The sequence below is a fragment of the Tauraco erythrolophus genome, chromosome 2 (assembly GCF_009769465.1).
Source record: "Tauraco erythrolophus isolate bTauEry1 chromosome 2, bTauEry1.pri, whole genome shotgun sequence".
Lineage (NCBI taxonomy): Eukaryota > Metazoa > Chordata > Aves > Musophagiformes > Musophagidae > Tauraco > Tauraco erythrolophus.
The window spans coordinates 109,721,792-109,745,792 of record NC_141466.1 but is presented as its reverse complement, the minus strand read 5'-3'; the positions used below and the strand labels follow the sequence as shown (position 1 = coordinate 109,745,792).

Here is a 24,001-nt window from a genome sequence, read left to right as displayed (position 1 = left end):
TGGATCTAGACACCTTGAATGAATTATTCCAAACATCAAATTTATTGTGATGCCTCCATGGCGATATTTACATCTGTATTATCACCGATATTGGTTTCAAAGTATGGTGGATACTTTAGAGAGCAAATAAAAGACAGGAGCAGTATGAGAAACCAAACAATTTTAGTTGTACAGATAGTACAAAACATGAGCATAGTAAATATAACAGGAACGAGAATCCTGAATGATTAGGTAGTGCAGATCTGCTGATGAGAACAACACCTAGCTTAGACACACAAATTTCTTAATCAGTGTGTTAGTTTTGGTTTAAAGTCTTAATAGATGAAAAGGGAGAAGTGACTTTTATGGAGGAATTTCAATGAGGAGTGCGTAGCCACTCAGTGTGGGAGGATGAGGAAGGTGTTCCATGTGTTGACGAGGATCCAAATGCATTAAAATGCTAAAAAGAAGATCCAATGTTCAGTTAATATGTATATGGATAGACAGGGGATAGGACACATTCAGGATCTGTGCGGACATCAGACAGGTCTAGATGAGCAGAGTTTTGGACTCAGTATTTAAGTAAAATCTTAAGTATCTGAATAAAAGAAGCAGGGTGTGTTTCTTGGAGTCTGGCCTTCCAGGTGCTTTCAGGTGTAGCTCTCATTACTCTGTGTACTCCTTTTGGGTTCAGAGATTGATAATTAAAACACATACCGCATATTGAAAATTTTGAGACTAGCTAAACGGTGTGACTTTTAAAAGCGTCACTGTGCTTCTGCTGGACTCTTGTTCCATTGCGGTTACTTTCAATCATTCCTCTTTTATTAAAAGACCCAGAAATCTCTTTTTAAAACAGAAAGCTTGTCTCTTATTACTTGACTCCTGGAACCAGCATTTTGAAATATACAACAAATATTCTGAGATTGATGCTAAAACTGAGAATTTGCTCTGTTTTACCTGTTTGTAATATTAGCCTTAAGTGACTTCCTCTTGATGATGTCTTTGAATTTTAAGACCTGCATGAACTAAACAAGAAACTTTCTAAATTGTTACAACTGATGGACATCAGGAAGGCAGAACATGGCCCATCTTGGGCACCAGTACTGGTTTAGACTTCAGAAGAACAGGCAGTGGGATTGGTTTCCAAGGGCCACCCTTTCCAGTGGGGATGGATGGAGGAGGGATGGAGACACACAGCTTCTGACATTGCGTAGGCTTGAGGTTGGCTTCCTCTTCTTCATTTCTTGCCCAGCTCTTGCTCTCCATCCTCTCCGAACATTTTTTGTAGCCTCTCCGTAGCAGCCAGGCTACTTTACCCTGTCCTCTGAAGGCTGGAAAATGGACTTTGTATTGTTACTATCCTCCCTGCCGTATACAATGCTGTGAAAATAAAATTCAGTGAGAAAATCAGAAAGGAGAGAAAAGGGAAGACAGCATCACAGGTTGAGCTACAGCTGGGAAGACTGGGAGGAGAAAGATTTGGCGATTCCTGTGTGTCCCGTGGTCGGGATCTGTGTATACTTTTACAAAAGAAGGGAGCTAAAAGAGTTGTGTCCCTGAATTCATATTGACTCTGCTGTGACAGTTGGGACATGATTATAGAGGAGAGGTAGGGAGAAGTGGAATCTAACCCTCAGTGGACGTCCTGCAGCCTTGACCAGTGCCAGTTGGGCTGTGTGGGGTCGGACTGCTGAATACGGTCGGGTTACCGCTGTCGTGCTGCGTTCGGGAGCCTCAGCCGTTCTGCGCAGACACTTGGGTATTTAGAGGCTCTTGAGGAGGAACTTCATTCACTGAAATTCCTGCTTCCACAGGGATTTTTTTTTTTCGCTTGTCTTCAATTAGTGTCTTGAGTTCTACCTGACAAAAAGAGCTTGTTTAACTCTGTGCTGAATTTCTAATGGGGAAAAAAACCTCTCCTGCCGTGTTACGGTCAAAAGAGACCAGGTGGGCAAGGGTTGAGAGCGAGCTGTGCGGAGGCCGGGCAGCAGGCTGGGCGCTGGAGCACGGAGAGCAGGCAGTCCAAGGTCATGGCCCATCCTACGGCACAGCCGGGAGCCAGATGCACAACCTCAGGTTTTGGTCCTTTGCTTTTCTCCGACATGCAATCCCTGTCTTGCAGCTTGAGCAACGGAGGCATGGGAGCTGTGCTTTTGCAACACGCGTTAAACGCGATGGTGCGGGTTTGGGCACGGAGAGGTGAGGTGATGTGTCGGGAGTGACGCAGCCAGTCGGTGGCAGAGCCCAGCCTCGTCGCCAGGATTTCCATTCTTTGCCTGGCACTGTCTCTCCGTGGAGAAGACCAAGATGAATCCTGCTGGTGCCACCACACGCTTGCCTTTCTCTGGTGTGACACGGTTCAAGGGTGGACAGGCTCCTTCTCCCAAAGGAGAGAGGCAAATGTGGGCAAATATGGGTGGAAGCACGTGTTGATTCAGTATGGTTACCCTGCTATAAACGATGCCCACTTTTTATAAAAATTATTTTACTTGTTGTTACGTTTTTTTAATTGAAGGAGGGTGAGGACTATGACTATCTCTGAAAACCGTGCCACAAACCCTTGTACTTACTTGTGCTCATGAGCGTGTGCGCGCGCATGTGTGACATGCACACACACGCTTGGATGTTGTGTATGTGCAGGATCTCAATTATTTTGCTGTTTGAATCACAGAGCATGCTGTCTTGATGTACTGTCAGTTTTGGTTTCTGCCCTTTGGAATAAAGTTCAAAATATTAAAGAAATAACACGCAATATACTAGTAGCTAGAATAGTCATAGCGCCCGAGGGGAAAAGAGGGTGGTGAATAGTCTGTCTTACAAATGCCCAGAAAAAAACCCTTAACTCCTCCTAACCAAACTCTGCAATGGTGCACTTTTAAAAGGGACTCTTCTAAATTTTCTTTCGGAGGTTTGCTGGTTATCCTGGAGAGAGAAGTAGGGCCCGTTTGGAAAGCAGTATGCAATGCAAGCTCTACGGTCACGCTCTGACCGTGCGCTGGGGGAATGGATGGTCCCAGCTATTTTTTGGAGAATCACCCTGGGCTAAACGGTGAAACGACTAAATCTGAATTAATTATTGATAATTCTTTGACATCAAATGCGAGGATGTGTTTGGAGTGTTGCTTCCCAGTTTCAGAGTTGAAGTAGTGCTAGCAGATGTATTATTTTTAAACGTCGCTTTTCCGGCCTTATTAGTTTACTTGGACAGCAGTAAGAACCACAGAAGCTGATGGAGGTTCTGTGCATCCCTGGTCGCTTCTGGAGGGCCGAGGCAGGAGCTAAGGGGGCACTAACAGGTATTTGGAGTCACACTGGGACTTTGGTCAGAATACCAAACTTTGCCACTTTTGGGGTGTTGTGTTCCTCAGTTTTAGTCCAACGAGGACCATGCTAAAAGGCTCTAGATAAGATGTTAAATGAAAGAACCAGCCCCCTCCCACTCCTATGATATTTTGACATGTACTCTGTATCAGGAAATAAAAGTGCTGAGAAGTGTGTGATGGATGCAAGGCAAGCTCGGGATGAATTTAGGATAAACAAGATGCCTATGAACCTTAATTTAGCGATTCTAAGGCAGAAAAATGCTTTTGAGCACCGCTAAACAGCTTCTCATCTGCAAATGCCACAATCAAGACAAAGCAAAATATATTGTGGCGAATTCTGCAGTTCACAGTCGTGACACAGTCAAAAACCTCCTATTACAGTGCGGGAGACTTCTGCTTGTGTCACCGCTGCCCAGGATGCAGGATTTCAGAACGGCATTAGTAAAAATCATTCGGTAAATATACAGTTTTGAAAGTCCTGCAGGACATGCAGCAAACGCCGGTGATTCGAACTGGGTGAAGTTGTCAAAGGTTGCTTTGCTCTCCAGAGCCTGGCAGTAGCTCCGCTGAAATGTGATGCCATTGGTTTTCAGCAAAGGTTTCTTTCTGCAGGGCTGCAAACAGAGATCAGCTGCTACTGTGTATACACAACTAGGGAGCAAATCAAGCAGCACGTTTAAGCAGCCTTTTTAACCCTGAGACTTTCCAAGATTTCTTCTTCACGCGGGAAGTTTCCTTTATATTGTCAGCTGTAGCACTTTGCTCATGTAATGAGATCAGAGCTAGGATCACTGCTGCACAGTAGCAAGACTTCCTTAAGACATTTGTCCTTGAAACTGCACCAAACTCTTGGAAGAACCCAGAACCTGTAAGTACGTACGATATAGGCGACAATAGCACGGTGCAAAGCTGCAATCAACCATTATACAATATCCGATTAGCAGGGCAGGAGGGGTTTTTTATTATTTTTTTTTTTTCCGGATGTTCTGTTACGTTCATTTTCAATTTGTTCTAAGGAAACAAATCAATTCGGGCTTCTGATACAGTGACTTTGCAGTAGATGAGCTAGTAGTAATATGTTTGATTTAACTATTTGTTGCTCTCATGTAGCTTGTGGGACAATTATTGTAGCCATCAAACTGCAGAGAAGTTTTCTTATGTTTTTAGGCATTTTAAAGGATTTGGGGGTCCATCTTGCAAATAAGTTTTTGCTTTGCTTTTTGATTTTGGCAACCCCACCCTACGCCAAACTATAAATAACAGGGCAAACGGAATTAGTGCGTATTGTTCTTAGGTAGCAATAAAATATATTTGTTTGTAGTTAACAACATTGCACTGTTTGGGATGGTTTTTGTCTTAATTGAATTCTACTCAAGGCTGTCTATTTTGTGTTTTACTGTCTTGTCTGTGTCTGTTTAAGTTACTTTGCCGGGACTGCAGTCTGGTTAAACCTGTATTTAAGTACTATTTATATTCTAAGCACATTTCTGGTAAAATAAGTGTTCGAGAATTTTTTTTTTTTTTTAAAGCCTTAAACAGTATAGTTTTATTAGCAGTGAGCGCCAGAGGAGGCACAACATGGATGAATGTCAGATGTAGACCACATAACCTAAGTCTTCCGTGCACTAAGTCCGATCCGAACGTGTCCACTTTTGCGACTGCGACTAATAAAAACCTCGAGTTCCCTTTCCATAAATTTTTTATACGCAATGATACTTCTGTTTATCAGATTAATTTCTCCCAGGTTAGCCTGATTGATAGCTGGATTGTGGTTTCTTAAGAGCTTTCTCCATGAAACCCCACCGAAGAGCTGCATTCCATTTAACCAGTGAATGTAAAAACTGGTAACCATGGATTCAGCCACCACTAACTGTCGAGAGCAATGACTTGTTGTAAACAATACAAATGAGCCAGGATAGCAGAAGCAACCAGACATGAAATGATTTTAATAGAAATTACGGTAAAGGTCATGTGATACTGTATCGGCTTGAATTCAGTGTTAAAGGGAAAGTATTTCAGTTTTTCAGATTTGATTTAAATTGCACATCTCCACTGGCTTCACGTTTGCATAAGACCCCCAGAAGGGAAAATGAAGCAGTTCTTTGGAAATGCCTCTGCTTAATTGCATGTCGTGACTTAGGCCCTGATCCTGAAAATGTAGGAATAACTCTAATCGGTGGGATTCTTCATGTACTTAAAATTTGGCATTTATGTTTGTAGGAGCAAGGCCTTTCTAGGTAACTTTGTAAGAAAAAAAAAAAATATATATTCTAAGGAAATAATAAGCTGTCACTAAAGATGAATCATGGAAATGCAAGTTTCAGTACTGTTGTGTGGTTCGGTTGGAGGTTTTTGTTTGCTTGTTTCGAAAACACAAAAACAAATTATATTTATCCCTTTGTTTTTAAACGTTATGACTTTCATTTCCCATCCACCATTCCTCAAATCCTCTTCCTAATTTATAGCCTCTCTTTTGGAGAACTGGTAAACCATAGTGTCAGCTATTATAATACAGCATGATGATAGGCACATGCAGATCGCATGAGCAGTCGTGTGTCCTATCTCAGGAATTTCCATCCCTACAAAATCTTTGCTGACTCCCAGCTGTCACATGGCTGTCACTCACAAATTCTAACCATAACCAAATCCTCCTGCCTGGGCATGCGCTCGCCAAACCTCTCTACGTGCACGGAGATGCAGGCACAAACCTCTCTGCTTAAGCACTTTCTCTGCTAAGTGGGTCTCTCCCCCAAGCCTGCTGCGTTCCACTAGTGCTGCTCCCTTAATTTGTTCCCGGGTGCTACTCCCCTGCCGTGCCTGCGCTCTGAAAGGGGGAACCTGGAAGGGCAATAATAGCCAGTAAGAAACGCAAACTAAAATAACTTTGTGTGTTATTTAATAGAACAATTCAAACCAGTTTGAAGCTGAATTCCCCACTTCCATGGCCCCCTAAACCTCTCCAAAAAAATTAACCCTTGCTGCTCTGTAGGCAGCTCTGTCACCTTGGAGTATGCTGACTTACTGCTTTGTGTATTTACTTGTCGTAACATTTATATAGTTTGGTAAACTTAGACTGTAAGAGTCCTAGACTAGAACTTTGGTTATTTTTATATTTCTAGGTTATTTCTATATTTCACAGATGTCACATACATCTATGTTGTTTTATCGGTAATTATGATTTATGTATTTTTCAACCAGAACAGTTTCAGACAATTTCTCATCAGTCTGTTACAGCTGACCAGTCTCTGTCAAGCACAGGTTGCAACTAAAATGTATAGTTAGATACAGGACAAATCCTCCTTTCCCTGTTCTTCTGAGCTGCCTTGCCAGACAGAGGAGGCGATTGCTTGTGTGAGTCGGGAAGGTAAGATTTAGCTTGTATATAGATTAACAGCAGGCAGAAACAGACTGACTTCTACTGAAAAAAAATACTTCTGAGAAGCAAAAGGAAAGTACCTTAACAGGAATATTTTGGGAAAAAAAATCCTCAAATTGCAAAATATTTTCTGTTGCTTGTCTGTGTCGGTATTAAGAGTGTATTGAAATACTCCTGTGAGTCAGACCTATGAGTATATTAACACTTTACCAAAAGGGAGGAGGTGGCTGGACAGAAAAGATATCACCTTGAATTTGCGTACATAACTCTGGGACGAGTCCAGAACTGAAGGTAAAATGCAGGTGAAAGGACAGTGAGACTGGAGACCAGTATACGAGTAAATTGGGGAAACCACACTGGCTGCCTTACCATAAGCTCATTACGAAGCATTAGTAATTCCTACACCCCTTGAAAACCAGGTGGGGGACGTTTGAATCATTGTGCCTGGCAGAAGAAAACCAAGTTTCAATCTGAGTGATAGTGCAGTGTTCAGGAAGGAAGGAGTGAACCCTGGTCCCATGGACTTCACTGGCATGAGACAACGGGCAATTTCCCTTTGCTCAAAGTATCTTCGGCATCTTTATGATCTGTGACATACGTGCATCTCTACTCTCTCGTATTTTGCATCAAATACTGATTTTTAATGAAAAACTTGCATTTTTCATTAAATGTGGGAGAGATGCCAGAACTCTGTGCCCATCTGCAGATAGGAAGAACTGGGAGATCTCCTTGTTTCTCTCCCAGTTTATAAAGTTCAGGTGCTGGGTGATGGGCAGCTGCAGGAGACTTAGGCCAGAATTCGCATTTAAGCAGAGCTCTGTGAAGATGCGTTTGAATCCCCAAAATGGAGACCTCAATGTTTTACTCATAGAGAAATCTCAGTGTGTGCAGTCAGGCAAATGTTGCAGTGCCTACTTGGGGACCAGCAGAAACATTTACCATTAAAATAATTAGTAATAATTCATGATATCTCCCTTGTAAACACAGTAATATAGAATAATAACAAAAAGCTGTATTTTGTGATTGTAAATATGATCTACTACTTTTATGCAAATACCACTTTTGTCAATTAGATTTTTTTTTTTAATATGGAAATATCATATCAACACTCCTGTCAACTAAATTCAAGTGGTTTAAGTATAGGCACCTTTTTTTAAAAAAAAAAAAGCAGTCTTGCTGTGAAGGTACCAGGTGTAGGGAATATAGGATAAACTGGTATGCAGGTCTACTCACACTTTACTTTGTTGTTGAGATAGCCAACAGCACTGCAGGTAAGTGAGAAATAAATTGGGAGCTTTTGTTAGATGTCCTCCTGGCTTACAGGAACTGGGCTGAAACTGCTTAATTTCATGGAGCATGGCAAACTAGTTGGTCACTGAATGACAGAGTATTGTTCTTTGAATTATTAACTCTATGTAAGCATTACAGCACTTTATAAATTTCTGCTCCTGTCTAGTTTTACCTTTTAGCTGGTGTGGGTAAATGAAGATTTTTTTGAGGACTCCTAGAGTCATTTTGTCTTTTAAACATTTCCAAATGTACTTCTTACTGTGGGCTACTGAAGACCCTTGATTTATGGGTTATAATGTTCTTCTGGTCAGCAAAACTGTCGTGGGAGTCTAAAGACAGGACTCTGATCTGTATCAGCTGCATTAACTTTCTGTGACTGGAACACGTCTTTGATTATTCTGCATTATTCCTTTGTACAAAATAAGGTCGTTCTCTGTGTATTTTAGTTTTAACAGAACCAGACTGTCGCTGACCATCAGCTTTTGCATGCATAGACTCTCTTCTTCCTGGCAAGGCTTTAGGCCCAGATCCACAAAAGGATTAGATGCCTTAAGTGGGACTTAAGGGGGATTTAGGCATTGAAAGACCAAACTGAGATCCTCAATATCCCCACTGAACTGCCACCTAACCTTAGGAGTTGCCTAACCTGTCTGAGTGCCTATGTTTTCAATATCCAGCTTTCCCAGGTGCCCAAAGATATGCTTCGGATATTCTCAAGCACTTCTATCCTGACAAGGTTGAGCCTCTCTGCTCCCATCTTTCCCCCCGTATCCCAACAGACTTCAGAAAACATGAGCTTCTCTTGAAACGGTGGCTCTCTGTGTGTGATGTATCTCACTTTCTCCGACTGTGTCCTTGAAGGAAAGGACCCTCCAGTAGGTTTCTTTCAGAAGCAACCTGGCAACCTTGAAAAAGACATCAAAATTAAGAAATTTAAGTATCACTGCTTAAACATGTAGGTCTTAGAGAAGAGGTTGGTCTTCAGAAGTGCATGGCCTTCCTCGTCTCCTACGGGCAGTATTGGACTGTTCTGTGCTCAACGATGGCCGCTTGCGAATTTGCTGACACTGCACAAGACATGGGGGTAAACTACCAGGTCTGAGGGCTCCATCGCATGGGCAGGGCACCTGCAAGTTGGTTACTGGGATGCGAAATTATTATTGCCAGAGGTTTTCTTGAAGAATCCAGGCCTTGGTGTTTTGTAACAGCAGTTTTGGGGGGAAGCACTCATTTCTGCAAGAAGTCACTTAGGGTTTCACCTGTCTCTGTGATATATGGCGGATGTTTTGTTTTTTGAAAGCCAGACTTATTGGGATATTCCATGTGCGCACCCAAAAATAATACTCACTTTTTTAGGGCTTCAGTCTCAAGAATTTCTGGAGCTGTGGCTGGATTGATATCTGTCTCACTCTGCAGAGGCCAAAGCAAATAATGTCTTATTAGTAGCTGAGTAAGTGGTCCTGTGCCATCACTTATTTCTCAGCTGTACTCGTGACATTTCGTGTGTTCTCAGCCATGTCTGTTGTTTGTTTAAATCCTGCTCAGTTCCTTGATTTATCAGTTTTCTGTAGACTTTTGTTCGAGTAGTCCCACATGCTATCCTATTTCAAATAGATGCATCCTTATCAGCAAATAGTCTTTCATCAATAACTTTAACTCTTTCACGTAACTCTACATACGTTCACTTTGACCTTCTGTTTTTTTAAATATTGGATTTTTTTTTTTGGGGGGGTGGGTAGTATTTGGAAATCTGTTAGAATTTCTCCTGAATCATTCCCTCTTTTTATGCCAAAGTTGTACAGGCATTTATTTGCCTTTAGCTTTTCTCCCACATTGACAGATAAGAGCATTTTCCTTTTTCCTCTCCCTCTTCTGTCCTGAAAGAGAGAACTTTTTCTCCAGGAATTCCTAGTTTTCTAATTTGTTAAAGATAGCTGGGCTGCATGCAACCTTAGTATTATTTATTGCTGCTTTTGATTTATGTACATCTGTACAATCCTGAAAACAACAATACTGAATGTAAAACATATTTGTATAGAGGTATAGCCTAGAAACTATACAAGCACCAAAAAAGATATACTCTTTGAAAATTTAGAAACTGCAATCATAAAAAATCTATATATAGTGAATAAACTTAACGTGTAATAACAAGTGCTATATGTATTCCTTACAAAGCCTGGTTGTGTTTATATTGAGGTAGCTAAAATTTGTAGGACTGTCTATGATAATGACATCTTAATAGCTAAGAACATTGTTCATGTATTTTTAAAACTGATACAGGGAGATGTGTTATTTTAATGGAGAGTATATGTTATAAGTTAACCTGTAACTTTCAATCCGCTACCTTCGTGTTTTCGGAATAGCATGCTTGAATTATTATACCTTTATTTTGGTATTTTAATACATAACAAATGTTGACTCCTAAGCACATCTTTTGTGATTTCTTTTGTACTTTTGAATTTGTCACATAATCTCACTGTGGCATTTCAAGGACAGTTTCATAAAATTTGTTCAGGGCAGTCTTGTGAGTGTTCCTGTCTTGCGGTTTTACCTCTTTCACTGCAGAAGATCTGCTCCTGGACTTCCATGAAGACACTAACATGTTACACAGAATGAGAAAACCAAGCACAAATTAGGTATAGCCAGGTATGTTAGGCTTATATACCTACACCTAATATAATACTTTAGGTACCTAATATAATACTTTATCTTAGGTATATAAAGAAACTCATTGCTGGCCGACTGCAGGAAGGAGCTGGAATTGTGAGTGTTAAATCACCAAATATAATGAATGTATGACTATTGTATGTAACCAATTTTAGGTATAGGAAGTTCAGCAAATATTGTTCCTTGGTGGTTGCCAGAGCACTTGCGTGCTTGCTAAATCCTATATACAGTGCTTCCGTTTGCTGGGTTACTCATTGAGCTTTTAATAGTCAACTTAATTTTAGTTAAGGTTCAGTTTAGTGACTCTGGCAATTAGTGGAAAATATTGCCAGCATTCATCTGGTAAACCATATTACGTACGATATGCACGCGCACGGTGCGCGTGGAGGTAAAAGATAACAGATCGATTCTGATGGATCCCATCGTGACGAGCTTTTAAGGATAAACTACAGAACCTTTTAATTATTGGGGGTAACCTTGCAGAAAATTGAATCTTGAGTTTGCACGTAGGAGGACGTTTGGTCTCCTTTGCTCACCATTGCTTTCCAGTACCGACAGCGGCTCCGTGCGCTGGGGTCCCGCTGGGCTTCCCATCGGTGCCAGTGACATGCCGCTGCTGAGGTGGGCTCAGAGCCGTCGTAAAGCAGAGAGGTCTTCTTTTCAGGGCAAGATTCTGATGCTTGTCCTGCTGGTTTGCTTTGTCTCTCTGAAAGCAGCGGAGGTGCAGGAGGTAAGTCTGCTGCTTGACTCTTTTAAGGCATTTTTATGCTTTTGTTTTATGGGTATGGGTAAAGGACTACAGGTGAGATTTTTTTTTTTTTTTTTTGTTCTCATGTAAAATGTAGGTTTGACTTCAGCCAGCCTCCTGTGAAATGAAATACCGGGAACAGTAACCGTAACTAAGGATTAACTGGGAAATAAAGGCAGAGGTACAAACTGGGAAATAAAGGCAGAGGTACAACAACTAAATGCAGAAAGAGGGTGTTTTTCCTGTTTTGCTGAGTGAATAGACTAGAATGTATGTGTCCAGCTGACGTTCCTGGAAAATAGAGGCCCATGTGTTCCCACAGGATGGACACTACAAGGACAGTTAGAGCTGTGTCTTGCCTTGTCAACAATGCTTATGTCTGAAGTAGGATTTCTCAGATCCATAAATACCCAAACCGCAGGTATGTCTGACAAAATAAGTAGAAATTGTATAATAGTGGAGGCACAAGGACATATGTGTCTTTATCGTAATTGTGTCTCTTGCTCAGAAGTAAACAACACCAGTTACTTCTGTGTGGAGTGAAATTGCAAAGTGCATGTGCTGATCCAGTCCATTGGGCTACAACTCACTGCCTTGAAACTGTCTTGTGTGTGCATGGTCCTACCCTGGTTAGGAATACACTGATTTAAGTCAAGGTAACAGTGTTTTTTTGCCATAGAAACCTAATGTAGAAAAGGCGAGACTGGTGACAGGCTCCTCTCGAGTTGGGTGAAGAACAGGCAGCAGAGAACTCAGATTTGTAGGAGGATGTAGGTAAGTGAGCATCTTTGCATATGAAATCGTTCTCCAGCTGTATGGAAAAGCACAGAGGATAAAGTCTTGGCTTCACTAAGATCTGGGGGAATCAGTCTCAATATCCTTGTAGATTCTGTGTACTCCTGCGGTGCTCTTCTCACCATTGACAGAAGCCCCAGTACAGGCTTCAGCAGAATCCTCACCATCACACTAGGTTTGATCTTTACAGAAAAGGTATTGCTGCCAGTAATATTACAGAATAAAAAAATACTGCGAAAGACAGGAGTTTTAAATCTTGCTATTTTATATTTTGACCCTGTTATTTGGAGTGATACCAGCATAGAAACTGAAATGCCTATGGGGATTTTTGCAAAGCAGGGCAATTTTTATTTTTCCCAGTTTTTGCAGTTATAGGAAACAGAGGGTCAAGATTTTGAATGCTGATCGTAAGAGGCCTCGAAAAAAGGAAAAATACCAATACCTACCTTGTAGGAATATTTGTTTGTTTGTTTGTAGAGTATGTGAAGTCCTCAACTGAAAGGAGCCATAAGAAATTCCAGGTGGTTATTCCTCTGTGACAGAAATTTGTATTTAGGCTTCTGTTAGTCGTCTTTATTTATAACAAAACCTTTGAATATCATCTCCAAGACATTCAGCTATCAGAAACGATGTGATAATGAGGACAGAGGATAGGTCACGAGTCTGCAAGTATGTGTGAGGAGATGGTGAGCTTAACCTACCAGGTGAAAGAAAGGTTAGTATAGCAACTGCATGAACACTTCAAAGCATGCACCTAGTTTGCTGTGCTAACTTAATTATCCCTGCTATAGATATGTTTGACAAACATATCTATAGCCTAGATACTGTTACTTCTCAGTGGGAAACAGCAGAAGTCTTCTGTTTGGTTGCCAGTTGACTGAATCCTTCCTTCTACTTCCTCACATTACTCTTTTCAAGGACTTCGGCTGCCTCTTTGCTTGTTTGATGGAGAGAATCTTACTCCTTTCTTTTTAATGGTGGAAAACATTGTAAGATGGGCAATCATGCAGCCTGATAGGATGGGTGTAAAATGATTTTTAAGTCATTCTGGTGAGGATTCAATCCTATTTTAATCAAATACTGCCTGAGCCAACCAAAAATAAGCTTTTATCACTCGTGCTGAATCAACCGTATTCTGGTGTCAGCACTATTTCTCAGCAAGCATCTTGCATCCTCCGTGTAATACTACAGGGTGTTTTGAGCATCCCCATGTTGTTGACTTTCTCCATGAACAGTGTGATCTGAACTGTAAAGAGGCAGGGTTACCCCAGCACTTCCCATCGCACAGAAACGCAAGCCGGTGCCCTGTTTTTTGACACTAAAACGTAGCCTGCTGTTGGCAAGCTGTGGGCTTTAGTAGGCAAAGACCGTGGGGAACTTTTCAGCTTTTTAGTCCTTCTGCTTCTGTAAAGTCTGTTACGCAGGGAGGTACGGTTTTTAAATGTGGTCATTTTTAATTCCTGTCCCTGGAGCCTGGCTGACAGATCGGGAGTGCGGAGGATGGGAGTGGGCTGAAAAGACAGGCTGAAAACACAAGATGTATACATACATTAAAATGGAGCAAAACAAAAATAAATGAACTTCATAGAATCATAGAATGGTTAGGTTGGAAGAGACCTCAAAGATCATCTAGTTCCAACCTCCCTGCCATGGGCAAGGACACTCTCCACTACACCAGGTTGCTCAAAGCCTCAAACTTAGGTGAACACAGAGGGGATCTGGTTTGGGCCACTCTTAACGCCTGTTTTAGATGGCCTGTGGTGAATATCATTAGTTTAAAAAGATGCTATTTATGTCTTCTTTGAACTCAGTTTATGCAAACCCGCTCATTAGCCAGCAGTTCTAACTGGAGAGAACGGAGATAAAATTTTGGTGGATTTCTTCCTTTTTTTAGCCAGCAGTTCTAACTGGAGAGAACGGAGATAAAATTTTGGTGGATTTCTTCCTTTTTTTTTCAGAGCAATACTGTTTTCATTGCAAACCTTGGAAAAAAAAATAGCTTTGACGTGGGTTTTTTCATACACAGTTTATATGAGCTACCTTCCTTCTTCAGAAGCGCATAGGCATTGATGCATGCTAAATATAATTTGTTCAACAAAGACTTAAAAATCACAAATGTGGTTTCATAGGTGTAAATCTGGAGTTTATCTGCTGTCTTTTGAGGTGTGCTGTGGATTTCCGCTTTTGCAGCAAGGATCAAAACTTGTTTGTTGACAGAGTAGTTTTCTGATTTGAGAATGCAGGTGACCATCGGTATGTTTTGTTGACTCACTTTACTCTCCATACTGATTTTGACAGGTCACACTGAAAGTAACACTCAAGCTTTCCAAATTTTTATTTATTCTATGTTGGCCATTTGAATTTTGTTAAGAAACCCTACTTCTATGATAATTTCTGCAAACCTGTTTCTTGTGGAGGAAAGTATTGAGTTTTTCCTATTTCTAGCAAACTCTTCACAGTTTTCTCTTTGTTTCCCGTATCATAATAATTTTTATTTTGTCTTGATGATCGTTAAATCTGTTTTTTTCCTTTATACATGGAAGAGAACAAAAGTTTTGAGAAGGGACATTTATAGTTTGATTGTTGTCTACTTTCCTACTGTAACTGAAAGGAGGATTGCATCTCACATGAAATATTACTTATACATGTAGTAGTAGCTAAAGTAGCATAGGTGCATTGTGAGCTATTATGTTTAAACACAGAGTGGTTGAAACAAGGTATTAAAAGCAATCAGTGTATAGAAAGTTGAGGAAAAACTATTCATTTGATGCAGATGTACATGTTGCCGTGTCATCTATAAGAAGTGTGCTCCTACCTGGAGATAGTGATGTAGTCTAATGGAAAGAGCAAATGCTGGGGAGTCAGGGAGTGGGTTGTGTTCTGACTCTTCCCCAGTCTGCACACCTTTATAAAATATTTTGAGGTTTCTGGATGAAAAGCATTATAAAAGAGCTAAGTGTTATTGAAGCCTGCTCAGTTGGACAGTAGGCTTTAGTCTGTATTATTTTCTGGTTTGCGTGTTACATCATTAGAGTGTGAAACTGCTAGGAGAGCCTTTTGCTCCTGCACACTGGCTCTTTCCTTCGGCCTCTTTTTTTTTCTGGCTTAATCACACGTTATTGGGTGGTAAAGCATACAGCAGCTACTGGTGCAGTAAGGAGGTGCATAAATAGCAAATATATTGAACTGTGAACAACTAGTTTTTTGGATGCTTGTGGAAGAGTGCTGACCCTCTCGGTGTGTTACTGTGGGGAGATGACAGGTACCCGCTGTCCCATGATGGTCCATGTAGCTGGTAGTTTTTCGGTGTCCTGTAATGTGCTCCCTATCCTGTTCTGCTGAAGGGCCGCTCTGTCCTCTGTAGACAGTGACAGGAGACTAATGGGTAGTTTCAGAGCCCCATCTATGACAGATCTGTATTTATGGCTTTATTAGTATATGTGCCACTTAAAAACATAATCTCTAGGGCAAGGCTTCCAAACTGCTGCCATCATAGAAGGATCTTTCCTGCTGTGCAATGTAATGGCTGCAGCAGACCTCTCTTCTCTGCTGGACTACATGCAGAAGACCTATACAGCAGTTCAAACAGCACGTGCTGCCCAAATACTTGTTTTGCCTTTTCCTCTGGGATGAGGGCAGCAGACTGGATTTCTCCGTATTGGTATGTAATAGTTCACTTAGTACAAGAAACATGCGATGTAGCTGAAGAACCTTGTGCTAAAAAAAAGTCTGTAGCTGTAAGTGAAGATTTCTAAAAGCGGAGCACTAATCTGGAAAAATTGTATGTATTGTGTTAAAGGAAGTCTCTGAGCCGCAAATAGATGGATGTTGGGAAAAGTAGTCTGGGGAATGGTCACTATACACCTGCCCCACGACCTTCACTAAGCATCTGCTGTTTGCTACTGTCCTGAGCAAGCCTGTAAGCATATGGCCCTTTGGTTTCACCTGCTGTGGCCGTTCTCCTACATACAGCAGAACACAGATGACCGTGAATATGTATGTGTGTGTGTATGCGTATGGATAGCTGAGTGAGGACATTCCCTGTGGAATATACAGCAGTGGGGATGTTAACTATGTCTCTTTATAATCCCTTTTCTGACAGTTCCTCTTAGACTTAGTTTTTCTTCTGACAGTGTATGAAAATGCTGTTGACTACTTTGTGCTTGAGAGACAGCAAATTCAACAAGCTTGTTTCTCTCTTATTGGTCTTTGGATGTCTTCTGTAGCGAGAACTTGAACTCCTGCAATTCTAGCCCTGTGTTTGTAATTCAGTGTGTATGGTCACCAGAATGCCATGTGGTTTTTTTTATTTTTGCAATTATTTTCTTTAATTTACTTCTTGGCTAGTCCACAGCTGTAAAAAAAAGGCCGAAAAGAGGTGACCTAAACCTGATGTTAAATACATAATCTCCTTTCACATCAGAAATGGCGACTGGACCCTTGCAGTTTTAATGTCTCACAGAGGGGGGATAACATTTCCCTTCGTTGTGGAATGTGAATATTACTTTTGTTAATGGCAGAATGTGATGTTGTCCTGTGATACAGTGATTTCACCTGCTTGTTTTTAAGGGGCTGTCCCACCTCTGAAGCCTAGGAGCTTCTCCAAAATATTATTTAGTTAATTAAAAAACATAATTGTCTCTAAAATATCCTTGTCTAGGGTTTCTATGAATTCTATGAAGTCTTGATGTGTGATGTTTTTTGTTTTTTTTTTTTTTTATCAAGCACCTGCTTTCTTTTCCTAGCTCAGTTATGCAGCAAGGTTGGTGTTACAGTACTAAGAAGTGAGCAATATATTCCATATGCCACCGAGCTTTGTAAAGAATCCTGCTGATGACAATTTCACAGCTGCTGAGAAATAGGCCAAGCCTTCCCCGTAAAGTGACAGTAAGGAAAAGAATATCTATTCCATTGGGATTGGCCAAGCGTCCTCCCAACTTCTTCCCTCTTGAAGGAAAGTGCTAGCACTTCCTAACTATGTAACAACAGATGGTGGCAGAAACCATTTTCCACTGCAAAGCCATTTGGTCAGGAAGTATCAAAAAATGTTTTGGAATTGTGAAAAAGAATTCTTGGCTGCTGGGCTACCAGCAGCCTACTAGGAATGAGACGTGAAGCAACTGCTTAACAAACCCAAGAGCCTGCTTGGTCCTGAAAGAAATGGCTTTGATCAAATGTTTTAGAAATTAAAACCTTTACGTATGTAGGGTCTAGAATTCAGAAGTGCTCTGTGTATTATGGGTGTTATAAAAAACAGGTTCTTAATTTCTGGACACCGATTGCTTGACCAACTACCAAGAAAGCAGCCTTCAAAATGTGCAGAATGACCTCCAGCTGAGACAAGCTTAATATAGCTCCTACTGGCCTAGTCAGGTGGAACCTTCCCTTTTGGCTCAGCCGATTTGCTGCCCACAGACCATGAAAGTCTCAGGGCTCTGGTAACATACAGGGACACAAAATTAATGCAGAAACAGCACAGGCCACTCTGCTGATGGGTTACGTCTAGTAAGTTGTGTGCGTCCGCGAGTTGCTGGACACAGCAGGTTCCTTCGGTGATTTCCGTAGCCGACCAAACGTGCCTTTTCGGAGAGCGCTTTGAGAAAGAGAATGTGTTTCTTTTTAGAAGTGCACCATAGATGTCTGTCTGTGCCATAACTCTCTGAAATAAACAGCAACATGTTTTTCCCTCCAGCGTTTCCGTTGTGAGTCTTAGCCGCTCCTATAGCACTGTACATTGAAAATGGTTTGAGAGAACTTCCCATAGATGTGGGACATAACCGACACTTGCTGAGACATCTTGTTTTATCTGTTCTGTTAGAAATGTATACCAAATTATACGGTAATGTCGTGTCACCAGAAACACAGAGCAGATGGAAGTATCTTTCCACATATTGACTCATGTGACTCTGATGAAAGGAATTTGTTTCTCTCCTTCTGTCAAGCCTGCTAGCCTCTGGCAAAGGATGCAACCCTCAGCGAGGAGAACTTCACCAATAATGTTCAAGTGACCATCTGATTTAAATATACTATCGTTGGCCGATATAGTAAGACTGCATCAACACCCGCTTGGAGTAGCCAGTCCTATTTGTTATGTTTGTGTAAGGTAACTTAAACCAAGTCGTGTTGTGCCAGGTTGAGGAGACCTCAGGGATTTAACCTTTGCGGAAGGAGATATTCAGCTTTGATATGGAAACATTCAAGGCTCCAATATTGGGCCCTTTGGAGACCAATCCTAATAAAGCAAGTGCCAGCTCTCTGACTTGTACTTTTATATAGAAAAGTGGCACCCCCCCCCAACACAAGTTGTAAGTGCTGTGTATTAGCTACCAAAAATACGGTTTGCAAACCACTAGTGAAATCCTGACAAACAAAATAACTATAGATGTGCCATGAGCAGCTGAAAAGCAGATGCCCTCTGTATTTCTGTTTGTCGTGAGTGGCATTTGACTCGATACGAGTGCAGTTCGCGGGTTGAAAACACGTGAAACAAGTCGAAAGGGAGTCAGTGTAATCATTAACTGACTCACCTTCTGGATGTGACAAGTAATGAACCAGTCTAAACTTGCCTGGAGCGTTCTTTGGGACAATACCCGCAGGGGAAACCCTCTTGCGCTCAAGTGAAGCGTTATCAAATGGGCCCTCTATTTTCCCCAAATGCCAGCTCTTTTCTATCTTGTCTCTAACCACCTGAGGACATATAACTGCTGATCTCAGCATCCCAGCCAACATTTGCATCTCGGGGCTTAAGTGCAAGATAGTAAAATCCCCAACACAGCCTTTTTTTACAAAAAATGGTGTATGCTTTTTGTTTGTTTCTTTTTTTCCTGGCTAGCCAGTTCCCACAACCGGGCAAACATTTTATCTGCCCGCACTGGGATTTTCGCGTTTGCAAACCTCTTTAACCGGCATTTGGCTCTTTCCACTTTCTTACTTTGCTTTGGATGACTGCCTGAAGCACCTGCTAATGGCCTGAAGCGTTCAAGCTGAAATTTGCAGTTTGGTGTCACACCCGGGCTCAGACTGTTTGTTACCTGCCTTCTGGAGCACCTGCTACACAGTTTGGGCTGGAGAGCCTGCTCTCTGCCCGCTGACGGCAGCGCTGCTCATGGCACTGCCTCTCCTCAGCTTTGTCCTGCTCTCTCCCCTGCTCTCCGTAGCCCATACTTCAGCTTCGCCTTGGCCATCAAGGTAACATCAATGTTGTCCTGCTCATTCTAACGCTTGAGTGAAGAACGAGGTTTCCCCCAGTACATAGGAACAAAGGTGATGCAAATTTTTTTTTTTTTTAAATAAGGTTTTATAGGGAAATCAGGAACCAGGGCAGCCTGCTGAAATCAGCCTGTCGTTCAGTGGTGGTCAGAGGGTGAATGGCAGTTTGGTGTTCAGGAAATGTAGGAAACAGCATTGCCACTTTACAGAGAAGGACCAAAAGAAACCTGAGGGACCAGAGGAACACTCCTCCCTTTCTCCTGCTGCCTTTTGAGGATCTTTTGTACCTATGTGGTTTCTCCTGATGCCTAAACATAGGGAAGACTGTTAGAATTAGCTCTATAGGCTGCATTTCATGCCTTGCTCTAACAAGGAACAATCCTAATGGAGGCTTTCAGAGGTAACAACTTCCAACAGGGAATTTTCTTTCAATTCTGCCTTGGGAAGCATTAGCTTTTCCCAGAGTCCTGGTCTGTGCTGAGAGTATAATTTACATGGACCTTCCCTTTCCAAAAAGGTATTTGTTTTCTCTGTTAGAAGAATGCCGTTAACAGCTACAGAAGCAGCTTACATATTGGCTTCCCACCTGGGTATTTATGCCTACGTTACCTGCCGGTCCCTTTACCGGCAGGATCATCCTCTTCCGCAACGCGGTATATTCTTTGATACAGCCACACCATGCCCTTCACCCACATTCCATGTTAGTCTCATTTGGGGTTTCCCCCAGGAACCGAAGCATCTCTCTACATGCCCGTACTGCAGACTGAGGCTTGTCCACACCAGCGACATCTGCGCTTGCAGAAGTAGGCAGAGCAAGGGCTGATTTTTTTTTTTTTTTTTTTTTTCCTCCTTGCTTTCCTTTGGTTGCCTCAAAATAACTCTAATTAATTTTGTGGAGAGTTTAGTTTGCTCCCATGATGGGATTGCTCTTTGTGCGGATCTCTTGCGTGCTATATTTAGGTATGGTTTTTGGAACACCATGTGACCCGAATCAGATAACTTCTGAACTACTAATCATGTCTTTGACACTGACTCGCTCTGTGGCTTTGGGGCGTTTTACAGTTGTTTTCTTACATACAGAACAAAACCAAATACACTCATCTGCCTTGTAAAGGCAGTTGCCAGGGTTAACAGATATTTCAGATGTTGATTTAAGCTAAAATTCATTTTATTGTTTCTACTGTAGTCATAGTTTTATTGTTTCTTAGATGTTTAACTTCAGAAAATGATACTTTATCATCTTAGTTTTTTTAGTGGGTGCCCCTGTTTCACCATTTTAAAAGAAAGAAACAAGTTTCTTCTGTGTTTGTACATGAAAATAGAGCAGAGAGAAAAAAACCTAAATGCCCTCATTTCCTGCCACACACAAACTTTCTTCCTTTATTTACTAATTGTTCCATCCACGTAGATGAAGAACCCAAAATGTTGACCTGAACTGTTTCCCTTGTGCTAGCTATGTCCCTTTTCTTAACAGGGGAAGTTAGTTATCTGCTTGTTTTTTTTCCTTATTCTTCAAGTTATGCAGCCTGACTTGTATCCTGTCATCATCCGCTGCTTGAGGCCAATCAAGCCCTGGAGGAAGCCAAGCTCCCTTGGGCTCCGCATCCAGCATGGCTGGGGTTTGGAGCCTGTCATCCATTTCAAGGCATCATCTCTTTGTTGCTCATGTCCATAATTGCTGCTTTCTGTGTCTTGGTGACTTCTGCAGGGAGTTGTGGTGCTGGCATTTCTTTTGGCTTCACCTTTTTTTGCCCTGAGCCCTTAAAACCTTTTGATATGCAACTGGATCAAAAGGCCTTTTGGACTTTTTTCCTTAGTTGAAAAGGAGCTTGGTTTGACCAGGTAGTTAGTCAAATAAAGAATGGGAGAAATTATGGAAATACTTCTCATCCTTTGGAAAGTAGTGGCCAGAAAGGAAGAGAATCCTTCCTTATTGCAAGGTGAATTTATTAAGTCTAAATATAAATAGTAGCTTTTTTTTCTCTTTTTAAATTTTTTAACAATTTCTTCAGAATTAAATCTTTTGGCCAAATGCTTATTCTTTCTCTCCTACAATAGCAGTATAAAGCAAAAAAAAAAAACCAACATATAACAAAAATCAGCTTTGAGAGCAAGGCAGATAATGAAATATCTGCCAAAGACTCTGCAATATGTGTCTGTCAGAGAGAAAAAAAAACATTCTTATATTTGAATCTCTGAAATGTAACTGCATCAGACTGGTTGGGGAAAATTTGTTTGAAGATGTATTACGTTCCACGATCAAATGGAAAAAATGGCACCTGTCATCATATTTAGAAAACAGCTGGGTAACATGGCCAAGTGCCATAGTCTCTTTTCACATGGCCTTTATGCTGAAACCATCCAAGCTCCATTCTCAGCAACTGGAGAAATGCTGTGCCTTTAAATGGTTACAGAAACATCTACTTAGGGGCCAGCTCTTATTGCAGCAAAGCCTGCTTCTGATGCTTCTAATTAGCAGTTAATGGATTATACTTTACTTTTATAACCAACCCATCAGGCACTCTTTTATAGTATTTTTCTGCTATTTTTGGTAGAAGATATATGCAATCGCGCTGCTCTTCGTGCTTTCCTTTTCAGCATGCAGAAAATATTAAAAATAAATCGCTATCTGAGATTATTTTAGCACTCAAATGCTTAATTTAAGTCCGATTAAGCATTTCCTGAATGTATTTTCTTTTTTCTGATATCTTAGAGAAACTGTAATGGGTTAATTGCCCTATCTGATCTAGGCTTTGATGCAGAATCTCCTAAATACATACATATTGTTAATTAAAATATCTATATACCTAGTGAAAGCTTTTTTTTTTTTTTTTTTAATATGCAAGCACAGCTCCAGTACGTATTCATTTAGGGAAAAATGTTTCTCCAGCTGAACACAGTACAGGTTTGTGCAGAAGCTTAGATGCTTCACAAGTTAGATGGGCTTGTAGAAACTGACAGTTTTTTATACTTACTTTGAATTGAAATTGCAATGAGATTAGTAGCACTAAAGATTTGCAGGGCTACGTAGGTGTGTGTCCACATATATATGTATATACACAACATATATATATATAGTATAGATGTGTCAGAGTATGTATACAAACCCGTGCATGTGCACATATATCTATGTTTAATAAAGAAATACCTTTATGTAGGCTTTAATTGGAAGGTTATGCTATTTCCACCCTCAGGGTATTAATTTGGGTGCCAGTTTCTAGCAGGAAACCTAGCTTGCTGATACTGCCTTTGAACCTGCCTTCTTCACTCGGGTCATGCTCCCAGTAGGACAAGGTCTAGCATTGGTTAAACTGGATCAGGAGGGGGAGCTCTCACTGCACCCACCAGGAAAGGGAAGGGCCGGGTACCCCCCAGCCAAGGAAAAGCTGGAGGAGCCACCACCAGCTGCTGTTGGAAGCAGGTGAGATGTGCCCTTGCTTTTCTCCCGCTTACTGTGCTCCCTTCACCAAAGTGGAGAACTGGGCTTCTCCAGCCCTTCCTTAGTAACATTAAAAAAAAAAAAAAAGGTTTGGCTCAAGTGATAAACAATTCCAGGTTATATCCCTGGCTTCCCACTCGCAAGGATCCCAGTTCGACAGTACGTTTGTATTCTCATCTGGATGTGGCACTGCTCTTGCTCGCTACAAGAGAGGTGCTAAACTGGTCATTTCGTGTTTGTTGAAGGCAGTGAGTTCCAAAATGCTGTCCAGAAAAAATATGTGGAAACTGCAATTATTTTTATGCAGCGAACACTAAAAAGAAAAGGAAAAGGAAGAAAAAGGAAGAGGCAGGTAGTGGTTATTATGTGAACTAGCTCCCTTGGTGCGGCAGGACAAGGACAACTTACTTTCTGTTTTGTTTTTTGAGGGTTTGGGTTTTTCCTCTGTTGTATAACATCCTGGAAAAGGAGGAGGCTGGCTGTGCCTGAGTCAGAGAGCTGTGGTTCCCCTGTCCCTCACAGCCACTGCCTGTGCTGTAGGTGTGGAGTAGAGGGATATCTGCTGAGCCGGGCCAGTCCCACCTCGTTCCAGGAGCAGTTCCTCACTGTTTAATCCATTTTCCAGCTTTCTCAGGACAGTGCAGCAAGAGGCTACTCCTTGCTTGAAGCGAGGCTATAGTCAAGCCTCTCTGAAATTATTTCATGTTTGCTCAGTTATAATCAGCCAAAGCTATTCTGACATGCTCAAATGTGCTCTTGCATTTCCCTTAAGAAATAATGTGAAGATCAAGAGATTCCAGTATTAACCTTTTTTTTTCCCTAAAAAGAGAGCTATCTCCCCTTGAGCCTGGTAAAAGCTCTCCTTTCTCTCAAAGCTTCCGTAGAGGTAAAGTCCATCATTTTGCCAGCACCGTCTCATCATAGTGCTTTATAAACTCAATTTGGGGTGTACAAGAACTGCAGGAATAGCCTCCCTCCAACCTGTCTGAGATGCCAGTCAAAGTCTGTGGCTCCTTAGAGCTACATTTCTGACCTCCACACCAGAGTGCTGCAAGCAAGACTGAGACACTACCAGTTCAGTGACAGTATCCCCAGATCTGCATCAGCCAGAGCTCTGGGATGACTTTTGCCCTCTCCAGTTTCATCCCTCGGCATTATCTGCCAGGGCAGGG

General features: G+C 41.5%; 1 protein-coding gene across 1 annotated transcript in view; it reads left to right on the top strand.

Moving 5' to 3' along the window:
* Positions 1–4,075: 4,075 nt before the first annotated feature.
* The window catches only part of ESRRG (estrogen related receptor gamma), a 375,092-nt gene continuing 355,166 nt past the window's right edge, over positions 4,076–24,001 (top strand). The window contains exon 1 of the mRNA XM_086629453.1: positions 4,076–4,173. Within this exon, the coding sequence (XP_086485579.1) occupies positions 4,076–4,173 (98 nt within the window). The remainder of the gene's footprint in view (positions 4,174–24,001) is intronic.